Source organism: Caenorhabditis remanei, chromosome V (assembly GCF_010183535.1).
Source record: "Caenorhabditis remanei strain PX506 chromosome V, whole genome shotgun sequence".
Taxonomy (NCBI): Eukaryota; Metazoa; Nematoda; class Chromadorea; order Rhabditida; family Rhabditidae; genus Caenorhabditis; species Caenorhabditis remanei.
Genome location: NC_071332.1, coordinates 2,610,115 through 2,625,017, shown reverse-complemented (window position 1 = coordinate 2,625,017; position 14,903 = coordinate 2,610,115). Strand labels below are relative to the sequence as shown.

Below are 14,903 nucleotides of genomic sequence, written 5' to 3'. Positions count from 1 at the left end.
ATTTCCTCCTTACACAATTAGTGCATCAGTTCTCTCAACACCTTCCTCTCCCAAATATTATGCTCATGGATAAACAAGCGTGCTTTTCAGTTAAGCCGTTTCCCACTCCTCCGCGTAACCCATAATCAAAGAGAGTTGCTTTTCATACTAAATGAAAATTGAGGGATTTGAGCATGATTTAGAGTTCAGTTATAGAAAATATGAGGGAAGGGGATTTTGACAAGGCTCTTAATATTGGAACATTTTAAAATTGCAGTTACAGAAATTTTAAGGATTGCTAATTATCATACTTGCAAACCGGGCCGGCGCATAACTCGCTTCAAACTCAACGTTATGAGCTGAAAAATATACCAAAATGTAGATCTCGACGAGTTCTATGTCCGTGACCCACTACGGGCCGGATGGCTATTTGTTAATGTGCCAATAACAAATAGCCATCGGGCCCGTAGTAGGTCACGGAGATAGAACTCGTCGAGATCTACATTTTGGTATATTTTTCAGCTCATAATATTCATTTTGACGCGAGTTACGAGCCGGCCCGTGGACTGATATGGATCCTATATGGATGCACGCGCGATCCACGGAAATTCGAGGACGACCGACCCATCCATATTCCATCCGCGCGCGATCCGCGTTTTAAGTGAGGACGCATTATGGATCCTATGTGGATCCATATTCGATATGGACGCATATGGACCCACAATGGATCCATCGCGCTTTACCTGTGTACAACATGCTGCCGTTACTTTACACCCGTCGGTAAGGTAATGGTAAATGTTAGGTCTCGAAACTTTGACCTCGTTCTTCTCGAATACCAGGCCTCGAGGCCAAAAACTAAATATATATTTAAAATCAGCGTTTTCTTAGCGTTCCACTGATACACAGGACGGCCCGTGTCGGCCCGTGTCGGCCCGTTTCGGCCCGTTGACAGGCCCGTTTCGGCCCGTTGACTCACGGAGATAGAACTCGTCGAGATCTACATTTTGGTATATTTTTCAGCTCATAATATTCATTTTGAAGCGAGTTACGCGCCGGCCCGTGTCGGCCCGTTTTGGCCCGGTTTGCAAGTATGCTAATTATACATTGCTGACAGAAAATCAGAACTTGCTGGAACGATAAGTGACAAACTGTGTTATCGCTCTATTCGGGTACCGATCATCTCGTCTCACGGTATTAACGACATTTTGATCTACTGAATATCATATTATAATTATTGTGTTACAGCACTCACTATGGATGTGGGATGGTCTGAAACTGTTTCGAAATCCAACTTTCACAAATTGAAATCAAATTTCTAGTAGTTTCCGTGGTTTGTGTCTCACATCACCAACAACTTCTACTTTCGTGTGAAAAAAACAACTCCAATTTCACTGATTATAGGTTTCACGAGTAGGGAAAAGAGACAACGGAGCAGTTTAGGTATAAAACACATAAAACTTCAGAAGGGAGCATGTTTGGAGATCTGAAGAATGATAATGGAAAACTGATACAGTAAAATTGTGGGACTGCAACCTAATAATTTTTTTTGTATTTTCTGTTCATGAATAACAATTGGATAACTAAATCTTTGAAGTTTAAAAAAAATCTCGAAAAATCAGTCAGTCTGTGTGTCTGTCGATCCAGATGTCCAAAATATCAAAAATCACGTTTTCTGGGTCAAAAAACGTCACTTTTCTTTAATTTTACTCGTTTTTTTTTGATTTTTCACAATTTTTAAGATAAAAATCTCGAATTTCCAGTCAGCCGGTGGAGCAATACCCGAGAAAACTGAAAATTAAGCAGCAAGAACCTCTTCAGAATCAGAATCCTGGGCTTTCTCGTAAGACGTCCTCAGTACCCTCAGTACCTTCCATACCGGGACCTTCTGCCATGATAAGCGTTTATTTTCAGAAGAAACCGCACGTACGAATTTAAGAACTTTTGTAAATTTGAGAATGCATTTCTACATTCAAGAACCCCGAAAAATTCCCGAAAAAAAACCCCAATTTTCGGCCCGAAAATACATAAAATAGTCAGTGATGGCCTACTTTAGTGTTTCAAGCCCACACGAAAATCTTCCCAATTCATTTACCGATTATTCTTAACGGTTTTTTTCATAACTTGTCTAAAAGTTCATCCTTTTATCAGCCTTTCTAAGCCGATAACACTGAAAACGAGCTAAAATATCAGAATTACCGCGAAACTAACATGAAAGAACTATTTGTGACCTAGAAACACAAAACAATAATTTCGGCCAGCACTGACCAAAAGCTTGCTTTTAAGGGGTTTTCTGAGTTCTTACAGCTGCGCTCCACCGTATTCCCCTTTAAAAATGTCTCTTTTTCTCTGAGACTCTCAACTTTGCACACAATTTTCTTTGGTTTCGGTGGAGCGTGGTCGTAAGAAGCGTGCCGTGCTAATAGGTATGTCCCAGTGTTGCCCGGAATTTCGACTTCCGGGCATTTTTTCACTTCCGACTTCCGACTTCCGACTTCCGTCATTCCATATCGGTGGAATTTAGGAAAAGTAAATTTCGCAGAAATACAAGGAAAAATTGTTTGAAAGGACAGAAAATTGGCTTTTCTTCAGTCAAAAACTAATTTTCAACTGATTTTCGCGAAATTTATAATCTTTTCTCTTGGAGTTTTTGAATCTTTCCGAAAAATCTACTTCCGACTTCCGACTTCCGATTTCCGACTTCCTACTTCCGACTTCCGACTTCCGTTTTTGGATTTTCACTTCCGACTTCCGACTTCCGGTTTAGAAAAAATCACTTCCACGCAACTCTGCTTCCAAATATCCGAAATCCCCTTTTAAGGTATTCCAGATATTTCAGACATTTCACTTCATCAGACTAAATTCAGTTTCCCAGAATTGTTGATTCAGAATTAAGAGTTTATCCAGATCATTGGTTCACTCCTCTCCCAAATGCTATGCTCGAGTACACACACACGCGTAAACCTTTTCCCTTGAGCCGTTTCCCCCTAACCTATAATCAGCGGAATTCTCTATTTTCACACGAAAACAAAAAATGTGTTGGTGAGGTGATGTGCCGAAAAGTCGGGGACTGAAAATTTCATTAAACCATAAAAAATCAAAAAATTAGGCAATCTGCTTCTTAAAATTCTCAATATACATCTTATTCGGTATCTTCAGATGGCCTTTTAATTCCCGTTCGATGTTTTCTCGGATCTGAAATCATTCTTATATATAAAAGACAATTGGGCGTTGTCTGTCTGTCTGAGGCGCTGTCCGCAACGATTTTGGAAAGAGAAGAGAAACTAAGCCAGCGGGCAAAACCGAACTAGCGTGCTTTGGACACGACCGCCGCTTTAGACCACTCGGCCATGCGGACACATTTGAAAAAGGGTTGCCACGTAAATGAGAAGAGGCCAGCCGACTGAACCGCCGAAGGCGGGGCAGACAGGCTGGTTTCAAATAAATTATAATCGATATTTAGTTAATAAAAATCTAGATCATACCTTCTTCATAGTCCTCGCTAGCACCAATATTGAAATTATGCCGTAGAGGGGCCAGGATCCGTTAACTGTAAAAAAATTTCATTAGAGCGCAGTTGCATTATCATTTCTCACTTTCTAAGATTGCATAATACTTGTATTTCTCTAGTCCTGCTGCAAATTGCATGAGTGTAATATAACATGCATTTTGGAAAACGATATAGACAAATGCCATGGCTGCGAAGGTTTTCAGGCAGGTTATAGAGCTGAAATTTTGAAATTCAAGATTATAAATTATAAAGGAGTGTAGATCATGAATAGAGCTACATTTTTGCAGTTGATAACTTTTTGATAGCTCTTCCTGCTTTTGAGATACCATGCTTTAAAGGTTGGCAGTGAGAGAACGAGAGAGGGAAGAGTGCGCAGAAAGACAGACACTCTAGCTTCTCTGCGTCTCTCCCCTCTCTTGTTTCGGTTACCTATCTTTAAAGGCGCATATCTCAAAAGCGTGATTAGTTATCAAAGAATTGTCAACTACAAAAATGAAGCCCTATTTTTGGTCTACATTTTTGTAGTTAACAACTTTTTGATAGCTATGCAGGCTGAAGAGATATGCACGCAGAGAAACTAGAGACTCTCGCTTCTCTGCGTCTCCGCTCTTTCACTGCCCATCTTCAAAGGCGCATATTTCAAAAGCGTGAAGAGCTATTAAAAAACTAAGAAATACAAAAACATAGCTCAATTTATGATCTACACAAAAATGCTACCTAATATTCTGTTCCAGCTGGTATCGATTTGACAGCGACGTATGCATATTGAGCTCCCGTTGCTTCTGAAGTGTGGGTTCTTGTTTTTCATAAGCGTCAGCAATCCGTACTTTATTAACACGTAGTAAGTGATGGAAGGAAACCAGGGCGGCCACTTGAAACATGATACTGACGGTAGGACCGACTTGAGCAGAGTATGGAGCCGAGGTGACTGCAGTGACACAGTAATACATGGTGACACCTTGGAATCTGGTTTGGGAGTAGAGGAAAGCAAGGGGGAGGGCGGCGACAACGAACTGGAATTAAGGGATAATTAGTGTTAATTATGTTAACGTAATTATAGTTCCTCCAAATCGTAATAGTCAAAATATAACTACGAAATGTTTCACATTTTTGAGATAAAAAGACATCCAGATGATGCGAATAGCAAAAAAAAACCATCAAAAATGGACAGAGTAGTCCGGGGACTAGTTTTCCGAAAATTTGGTTTTCTAGGCCACGCGTCGAAAAACTAGTCCCCGGGCTGTTTTTTTCTTGTTTCACAATTGAAAAATCATGAAAAATGGTACCAAACAGTCAAAAATGACCCGGGGACTAACTTTCTCCAAATTTGGTTTTCTAGGTCATCGCGTGGAAAACTAGCCCCCGACCTATTTTTTGTAGTTTTTGCCGTTTTTAAGGTAAAAAACTTGGATTTTCACGATTTCGGACTATTTTTCAACATGTTATCAAGAAAAATCCTAAAAAATTGTAAAAACCCACGAAAAACTAAAAAAAAAAGGTCGGGGACTAGTTTTCCACTTGATGGCCTAGAAAACCGAATTTGGAGAAAGTAAGTCCCCGAGTCTTTTTTGGCAGTTTTTCGTGTTGAAAATTGCAATTCTCATGGTTTTTTACATGTGAAACAAGAAAAAACAGTCCGGGGACTAGTTTTTCGATATGTGGCCTAGAAAACCAAATGTTGGGGAAACTAGTCCCCGGACTTCTTTTTGTGGTTTTTGTCCATTTTTGATGGTTTTTTGCATAATGTTTTTCATTGAAATTCTAAAAATTCGGATAATTAATTTCTCGGTTTCAAAACGTCCTGATTATGAAACAAATCGGTTTTAGAATGAAACAGGCTTGAAGGTTTTAAAATATTATGTTGGTTGTAAAACGTCACAGTTCTATAATGGCAGAGCGTCCAGTTTCAAAACCTTATGGTTTCAAATCGTCTTAACTATGGTTATGAAATTATTCGGTTTCTAAAAATCTAGTTTCAAAACGTCCCGGTTCAAAAACGTCCTGGTTATCAAGCGTCTTGAAGCTATGACGTTTTTTCTGCCCCCGTCATTTTTATGTCTATTTTTCAACTCATATGACGATGACTACATATTGTTTTGTCACCCTTGCTCTACAATTATGTACGTATTTCCAAAATAGTAAATGTTGACAAATTCTTGTTAAAATTTTTGACATTTTTATGTGTCATAGTCAAAACCAAGAGATGAAAAGATCATTCTGGCTCTCCGGAGGCTCAAAAAGAATCAGAAAAAGGTTATAAGCACGGCACGTTTCTTACAACAGCGCTCTACCGAAACCGAACAAAAATTGTGTGCGAAATTGAGAGACTCAGAGAAAAAGAGACAAGGCGATTTCGGTGGAGCGCAATTGTAAAAACTGTGTCAAACTAATACATACCTGAACGCCCGCACAAAAGACACCAATCAACACAGTATCCTCTTCATAGGTCACACTTCTTCTGGTAGCTAACCACCGTTCTAGGATAAGGGAGACGGCGGTGGAGTTGGTTAGCCATAGACCTGAGTTGTACATCAGGCGGAGGATGAAGCATCTGAAAATCATGGTTAATATTGTTGCGTAGCGACTCAAGGTGGATACGACACTCACAAAAATCCGTCGAAAATGGACAAAAACTACAAAAAGTAGTCCGGGGACTAGTTTTCTTGTTTCACATGTAAAGAAAAGCGATTTTCAACAAGAAAACCTCAAAAATGACCTAACTTTTTCCAAATTTGTTTTTATAGGCTGACCTATTTTTTGAAGTTTTTTTTTGTGTTTTTGCATCGTTTTTTCATTGAAATTATAAAAATCTGAAAATCAAGATATTGCTGAGTAGCGACTCAATTGGTGGTTACGGCACTTTTATTAAACCAAGACTCACCTATAAATATTCGGAATCATATCACAGGGATCGATAGTTGTCATGTAGTTCATCAAGTCCATCCCGTGAAGAGCAATTCTAAAAAAAAAGAAACTTGCATTTATTTACCCATGCAAATTAAGCACTTACCGTCCAGTGCAATGAAATAAAAAACCGAACAAATGAAGTTGCAGGATAATTTTAAAGTTGACATGCAACAATTTTGAATTTTTCGCCGACCATAGTACCCACGACGCCCATAAGTATACCGGGTACCCGCAGAGACAAATGAATAGGTTGATGGATAGAGATAACTTCAGGAATACGGAGGTAGAGAGGTCTGACATAATGGTGCAGTTGATGGAGGTATCCATTTTTTTGTAGGGAGGTGTCTGAAATTTTTTAGGTGTGTGTATATAAACAAAGTAAGACGTAGTAATAGTAATACTAAGGAATTCGTTCGATGCATTTTATGGTTGGGTGAATAAGGGGGAGTCGGATGATGTAAGAAGGAGCTAACTTCACGTACAAGTTGAAACAAGAATAAAGAAGTAGGGCGTAAAAGAATTTGGGTGCTCAAAAATAGGAGGAAAAATATGATATGAGATAAGAGTTATGTCAGAACAGAAATAGAGGCTGGGGTTATTCAGGTCATGTAAAAATGCATTCTAATACATTTTTTAAAGCTACTTTTTCGGTTTCTTAAGATCAAACCTTCACACACCCTCCCCTTTAAAAGTTCTCTCAAAAAGTTGGCAGTCTATAATTACCCCACATTTTCAAGATAGTGTTATTTATATAGCCCTGAGATCAAAAGAAGAAAAACCAGTGCGTAGGATTTAATTTCGTGTGATCTGTCAGGAAAATGAAAATTAGACTCTTGGCTCCTAGAGAAAAGTGTTCAGACACTAGATTAACAAGGACAAGAAATTTATTCTGCTGACAAAAAAATTAATTATGTATGTATGCAGGCAGGAGTTTTCTGATTTGAAACATCGCAAAAATGACAGGTGGAACGGGAATTGTGATCGGATTTGTGTTGCTTATTCTTGTCTACTTTTAGTCTGGCGCACCTGAGACGCGTTTTGTAGATACTGTACCTACAGTAGTCTCGCAACGACCATAACAGCTTTTTGGAGATACTGTACCTACAGTGGTCCCGTAGTTACCATGAAAGCTTTCTGCAGATACTGTACCCACAGTAGTCCCGCTACGATCATAACAGCTTTTTGGAGATACTGTACCTACAGTAGTCCCGTAGTTACCATGAAAGCTTTCTGCAGATACTGTAGCTACAGTACCTCAGGTGAAAAAAGGTGAAAAATGTTCAAAACTGAGCAACGGAACAGAAAACTAACCAAGATGTCTGACTAGAGTAGTTTGTTCTTCTTCTCCCTCCTTCTCCCATACTACTCACAGATCAACAAGAAAAAGACCAAAACAGAACGTTGATCAGAAGAACATGGCAGTTAATGTACATTCATAGAAAAATCTAACGTGATTTGAACGAAATTCAATTTGTAGATGGATTTAGACTCAGGGTTACCACAAATCGGCGGTTGGTCAGAAATAAATTTCCGAGAAAGGAAAACGGAAGAATTTGGTTAAAAGCTCATAAAAACAGGAACATGATCAGAGAAGACGACAGAGTGCCTTTCTATTAAAGGATTAAAGCCAATGACTAAATTGACAAGAAGTTAGTATGACTAGAAAGCAGACGTCGTGAGGATTCCGAATCTGTTTTCAAAACTTGTCTAGCGTCAAAAGAAGCCGAGATACAGGGTCTCGTGCAAGCTAAAAGTTGACAAACTAAAACCACTGTTACTCTGTTCATTTTGATGGTGGGTTTAATTTTAAAACAGATTAAACATTCTCACGCTTTCAGGTTTCTAATCATATATAGTACCGTGCAGTAAGATAAACAGTTTGGCATTTTTCAGTTGAAAATGACCAACTTTGAAAGGGTTTTACGTTATAACTGATTGCCCCACAAATCTTTTTAGCTGTCCCAATAAAATGACTATAGGTCTCTAGGGAGTGCCGTACAAAGAAGTTGTTAACTACAAAATGGAGCTCTACCTTTGTTCTGTATGGCTTATACATAATTTACTTTGTGGGACAATCAGTTATAAAGGTAACACCTTTCCTAAAGTTGGTAATTTTCAACTGAGAGACCTAAATTGTAAATCTAATAGCACAGTACTGTATTAGCATTTAAATAATTAAATACAAATTGTATATATGTCGACCCTAAATCAGGATGAAATAAGTTAACTTCCCTATGCGGTACCTAGAACATGTACCCAGTGCGCTCTATTGATAAAGGAAACTTAACAACAGATGAGCACAGCTATCCAGTAGATATTAGACCGAAAAATAACGGATAAGCACCGCCCCTTTTTAGTCACATCACATCCTGGTAGACAAGGGTTTTACATAAGCTATTGAATCATAGTGTTATTATTTTTGTGCAAACTACTACTAATAGAGACTAGTTCCTCCCTATGATTGGGTACACTTCCGCAGTTTCAGACCGATATTTGTCTGTCTTGGAAATAAAAAACTAAGAAAAATATTTCAATACAAAAATTTGTATAGTTTTAGAATAGTTCAATGGGTAGACAGCATCTGTACTATGTAGCATGTGACACTTAAAAAATTGTCGTTCTTAAAATCAGAATCCGAATATAATTTAGAATCTGAAATGGTGACTAATAAACGGAAATAATCAGAAAATATGTGTGGGATTACCGTTCTAAAAGAGAAAAAAGGAAAAAATAACAAAAAACAAAGACGGCAGGTGAAAATGTGGCAAATGCATTTTTATTTTTGCATTTTTTCTTTAAAAATCGGATATGGAATCACACATCTCTATGATGACAATGATGGTGATGTTCTACGAAAGGAAACAAAAAATACTGAATATGGACGTGACCTTTTCCTCTACTACATTTTGATGTTAAATACATAGATCGTGCTTATACAAAAAAATTGAGAGATTAAAGTTAAAATATCATAGTTTGAATAAGTGAAGCAGAAAAAAGTGCAGCAATGTTTTGAAATGAAAATGTTAATGACGTTCAATTGAATGGGGTAAAGACAAAAAACGTCATGCAGAGAATGCAGATGGTTATTAGATGTATAAAGGTATAGTGGAAAATGAGAGACGCAAAGAAGCCAGACACTCTAGCATCTCTGCACCTCCTTCTCTCGTCGTCCATCTTTAAAGGTGCATATCTCTAAAGCAAGAAAAGCTATCAAAAATTTTCAAATACGAAAATATAGAGCTAAATTTGTACTACATTTTTGTAGTTGACAACTTTTCGATAGCTATTCAAGCTTTGGAGATATGCACCTTCGAAGATTTGAGCAAGAGTGGGGAGACGCAGAGAAGCGAGATTTTAAAGGCACGTATCTCGAAAGCGTGAGAAGCTATCAAAAAGTTGTCAACTACAAAAATGTAGAACACAACTTTTGCAACAATTTTGTAGTAAAAGTTTTTGTGATAGCATTTCCAAATTTCGAGATATATGTACTTTGTTGAAGACAACTGAACCAATTTTGACTAAAACTGACATTGCAGTGTCATAGAGGACTGAAAATCATTATTTTTATGACAGCTTTCAATTTATTGTTGGAAAAATTGAGGAAACGAGGAATTTAGAAAAAATCTTTTCCGAGAGGACTACACGGCCGCATGAAAAAAATTCTTCTACCAAAGCTCATTTTGAGTCAGGAGAACGGGAATTGTAGTGTTTAGAGGCATTGAATTTTTTGCATATACGGCAATATTATAAGGTTTCTTAGAACTTTTTGAAATATTGGAATATGCAATAAAAATATAACTTCCGTCCTCCTGTAAATAAAAAACATCGGACTCTAGTCATTCTACTCTTCAGACGTCCCGAGGATTCTGAATCTGTTCTCAATACTCATCTACCACCAAATCCATCTGATACTTCATCAAAATTCAAGGTTTTCCATTATGCTACAAAATCTGCGATTTCCCACTCAAGCGATTTCGTTCCGATCAAAATCTTCTTAGTTCAATAACGATAATTATCACGGATCACTAGAGACGTCTTTTCATGTTTCTCACGTCTTCTAAACAAATGAAATGTAGTTTTTTACACTGAAAACATGTAAAATTCTAAGAATTTATTGAAAGTTTTGAACAAAAATAACAAGGCTAATGATATGTCCTGGTGTAGGGCAAACCTAGGCTATCTGTCGTTTGAAATTATCGTGGTAGTAGTTATTAGAGGTGTTGAGATGGCCGACAAGAGTGATACCAATTCGTTTTCGGATCTGAATTTAAAAAAAAGTTATAATGACCTCCGGAATACTAGAAATACCTTCTTCATAGACCTGGATAACACCATGATGGATATAATTGCATATGTTGGAAAGGCTAGGTTGACTGAAAAGTTAAAAAATTTTTACATAGTCATTAGAGCGCGATTACTTACTCTCCAGAATCCCAAAATATTGATAAGGTTCCAAGGAAGCTGCCAGATACATCAATGTGATATAACATACGTTATATATAACTATGAATGTGGTGGAGATGTTGGCGAAGGTTTTGAGGCAGGATATTGAGCTGGAACTTGGAATTTTGGAATTCAAATATTATGAGGATTTAGATCATGAATAGAGCTATATTTTTGTAGTTGGAAGTTTTTTGATAGCGTTGCAAGCTGGAGAGATATGAGCCTTCGAACAAGGAGGAGACGCAGAGAAGCGAGCGTGCCTGCTTTCTCTGCGTCCCCTTCCCTCCCCTATAAACTTTAAAGGTGCATACCTTAAAAGCGTGAAGAGCTATCAAAAAACTGTCAACTAACAAAATATGTGAAATTTTAGGAAGATTATTTTTGTAGTTGACAACTTTATGATAGCTCTTCACCCTATTGAGATACAACGCTTTAAAAGTTGCATAGTCAAGAGGGAGAGACGCAGAGAGACAGACACTCTATGTAGCTTCTCTGCGTGTCCTTCTTAGCAGGTAATCTTTGAAAGCGCATATCTCAAAAGCTAAAATAGCTATCAAAAAACTATAAACTACAAAAACATAGCTCAATTTATGATCTACACAAAAATTATTTTTGAAAGACATTACCTCATATTCTGTTCCAACTGATAGCGATTCGATAACGTCGAGTGTTGAATACTCTCCCGATTGTGCTGAATAATGGTTCTAGAATTTTCATCAGAGTAAGCCACGGCGACGCGTACTTTATTCTGACGGTACAGGTAGTGGAAGGAGAATCTGGCGGAGATTTGGAACACGAATCCGACGACCGCACTCATTTGACCGACGTAAGGAAGGGAGGCTTGCGCGGTAACACAGTAGTACATAACGACTCCGTCGAATTGGATTTTGGAGTAGAGCACGGATAAGGGGATGGCTGCGATTACGAACTGGAAAATAAGCGAGATTGCGGTGGAGCGCAGTTGCTGGGGGCACACAAGCTCCCACAAGGTCACCACAAGGTTACCACAAGGTCACCACAAGGTTACCACAAGGTTACCACAAGGTTACCACAAGGTTACCACACGGCACCCACAAGGTTACCTGCAACGCTGCCAAAAACACGCCCAACATGACGGACTCCTCTTCATAGGTGGCACTTCTCTTGGTGGCTAACCAACGTTCGATTACAAGAGACACGGCGGTCGAGTTGGTTATCCAGAGGCCAGCGTTGTACATTAGGCGGAGGATAAAGCATCTAGAAAATGGGGAAAATGGAGAAAATCGTGTGTTTTTTGATACACAAGTTGTGTTTTTTTCAACAAGTTGTGTTTTTTATCCAAAAGTTGTGTTTTTTTCAACAAGTTGTGTTTTTTAAACCCAAATTGGGTTTTTTTTAACAAGTTGTGTTTTTTTTTAAACCCAAATTGTGTTTTTTTTCAACAAGTTGTGTTTTCTTCAACAATTTGTGTTTTTTTAAACCCAAATTGTGTTTTTTTCAACAAGTTGTGTTTTTTTCAACAAGTTGTTGTTTTACTCATCCACAAGTTGTGTTTTTTTTAACAAATTGTGTTTTTCCATCCACAAGTTGTGTTTTTCCATCCACAAGTTGTGTTTTTTTCAACAAGTTGTGTTTTTTTCAACAAGTTGTGTTTTTTTCAACAAGTTGTGTTTTTTAAACCCAAATTGGGTTTTTTTTTAACAAGTTGTGTTTTTTTTTTAACCCAAATTGTGTTTTTTTTCAACAAGTTGTGTTTTCTTAAACAATTTGTGTTTTCTTCAACAATTTGTGTTTTTTTAAACCCAAATTGTGTTTTTTTCAACAAGTTGTGTTTTTTTCAACAAGTTGTTGTTTTACTCATCCACAAGTTGTGTTTTTTTTAACAAGTTGTGTTTTTGACTTTCAACAAGTTGTGTTTATGACTTTCAACAAGTTGTGTTTTTTTCAACAAGTTGTGTTTTTTTCAACAAGTTGTGTTTTTTTCAACAAGTTGTGTTTTTTTCAACAAGTTGTGTTTTTTTCAACAAGTTGTGTTTATGACTTTCAACAAGTTGTGTTTATGACTTTCAACAAGTTGTGTTTATGACTTTCAACAAGTTGTGTTTTTTTCAACAAGTTGTGTTTTTGACTTTCAACAAGTTGTGTTTATGACTTTCAACAAGTTGTGTTTTTTTCAACAAGTTGTGTTTTTTTCAACAAGTTGTGTTTTTTTACCAAAATTGTGTTTTTTACCAAAATTGTGTTTTTTTACCAAAATTGTGTTTTCCCACTAACCCACTCACCTATAAATATTCGGCACCATATCACAAGGGTTATCCCTAGTTGTGTAGTTTATCAAGTCGATTGAATGTAAAATAATTCTGAAAATTCAAAACATTTTTGATCTACAAATAAAAGCCAACTCATCTTCCAGTACAATGCAACCCAAATCCAAATAAGTGAAGTTGAATGATAATTTTGAAATTCGTATGGAATAGTTTCGAATATTTCATCGACCATAGTCTCCATGTCGCCCAGAATAAGATGGGTACTGTTAGCAATGTGATAATTAGGTTGGTAATTAGTGAGAACCGGAGAAGTTTGGAGTTGGCCAAGGCGGCCATCTGGTTGCAATCTATAGTGGTCATCTGGAAATTAAGAATTTTTATGTATTAGCTGAGCACAGTGCTTACAACTGTGCTCCACCGAAATGCCCTTGAAAAATGTCTCTCACACAATTTCCTTCGGTTTCGATAGAGCGCGGTTGTAAGAAACGTGTGTATCAAGAAAGACAACCGAAATCAGAAATATTGAGAAAATATGTAACAAGATGGAAGTTGGTCAGGTAGAAATAATGAGGAGGCACTTTTTGTGAGTAACGTGTTGCTTTCTGATGAAAGTCTATTCTCATGAACTATTTGGAACATGAAGAATAGTCCAGATGACCTAGATTTTTAAAAGTCAAAAAGGGGCGGGGCTAGACCAGGCTTGGTCGAGGTCGGGAAATCGGGATACTCGATTTCTCGGTTTTCCCGACTTTTTTCGGGAAAATTTCCCGACGAGAATTTTCCCGAAAAATTTTTTCGAGAATTTTTCCCGACCGGGAATTTTCTCGAAAAAAAAATTCGAGAAAAATTTCGAGTACTCGATTTCCCGAAAAAAAATTTCGAGATTTTTTTTCGTTCTCGATTTTCCCGAATAGTTTTTCTCGACCAAGCCTGGGCTAGACAATAAGAGGAATTAAAAAAATAAGAAGATACGCTGTTTTATGATCAGAGAGGTCACAAAGTCACAAAGTGATCTAGAGCGTTGAAGCGCGATTGAGCCTCGAGTTGGAAATAACTTATGAATGCAAATGCGCTTTAAAAATAGGAACGTGACAAGGAATAATAGATTCAAGACAAAGTTCTGAAACAGTGAGCAATTACGAAATTTGTATCAAAAATAATTGGGTTGGTATTATACAATTAGATTCAAACTTCAGAACGTAGTAGAGCGCATAAACTTCATCACCGCTTTGGCTGTTTTCAATGGAAAATTACCAACTTTGACATTGTATTTCGGTGTCACCTAATTGCCCGACAAGTTGTATTTTGTATGGGTTGGACAGAGCAAAAATAGCACATAATTTTTGTAGTTGATCATTTTTTTGTAGGGACACTATCAAGAAAGTTACAGGTTGTCAAAGTGGATAGCTTCCAAATTTCTCTAATTTCCATTGATTACCTGTAACTTTCATGGTCGTGTCCCTAGAAAAATGCGCTATTTTTGCTCTGTCCAATCCATACAAAATACAACTTGTCGGGCAATTAGGTGACACCGACATACACTGTCAAAGTTGGTAATTTTCAACAAAATATAGTCATCGTTGATAACCTTTTGTGCGGTACTGTAGTAAGTGCGGAAGTGGTGAAAGTAGGCCAGAGTTTTAGTTAAGCTCCTAAATGAGCATAGTTGTCACCGGGCGGTATCCGGGCCTGGCTTGATTTAAGGCCCTGCTGTTCAAGGCCCGGCCACTAAATAGGTTGTTCAGCGATTCTCACTAAACTTATAGTGAAAATGAAAATAGAATCGAGTAGAGCTCACCGAGACTTACAATTTGACAGGT

At 37.6% G+C, this 14,903-nt stretch overlaps 2 protein-coding genes across 2 annotated transcripts; both read right to left on the bottom strand.

The window, feature by feature from the left end:
- Nucleotides 1-3,455: 3,455 nt before the first annotated feature.
- GCK72_016921 (uncharacterized protein) lies at nt 3,456-6,721 on the bottom strand (the record flags this gene model as incomplete). The annotated part of the gene is made up of 6 exons (XM_003104304.2): nt 3,456-3,526; nt 3,573-3,703; nt 4,205-4,500; nt 5,885-6,038; nt 6,369-6,446; nt 6,498-6,721. 6 exons carry the CDS (start codon nt 6,719-6,721, stop codon nt 3,456-3,458), a joined length of 954 nt encoding a protein of 317 aa, XP_003104352.2.
- Nucleotides 6,722-10,565: 3,844 nt separating this feature from the next.
- On the bottom strand, nt 10,566-12,054 carry GCK72_016920 (uncharacterized protein; the record flags this gene model as incomplete). The annotated part of the gene is made up of 6 exons (XM_053731774.1): nt 10,566-10,655; nt 10,703-10,767; nt 10,817-10,947; nt 11,464-11,528; nt 11,580-11,765; nt 11,920-12,054. 6 exons carry the CDS (start codon nt 12,052-12,054, stop codon nt 10,566-10,568), a joined length of 672 nt encoding a protein of 223 aa, XP_053580687.1.
- Nucleotides 12,055-14,903: the final 2,849 nt, after the last annotated feature.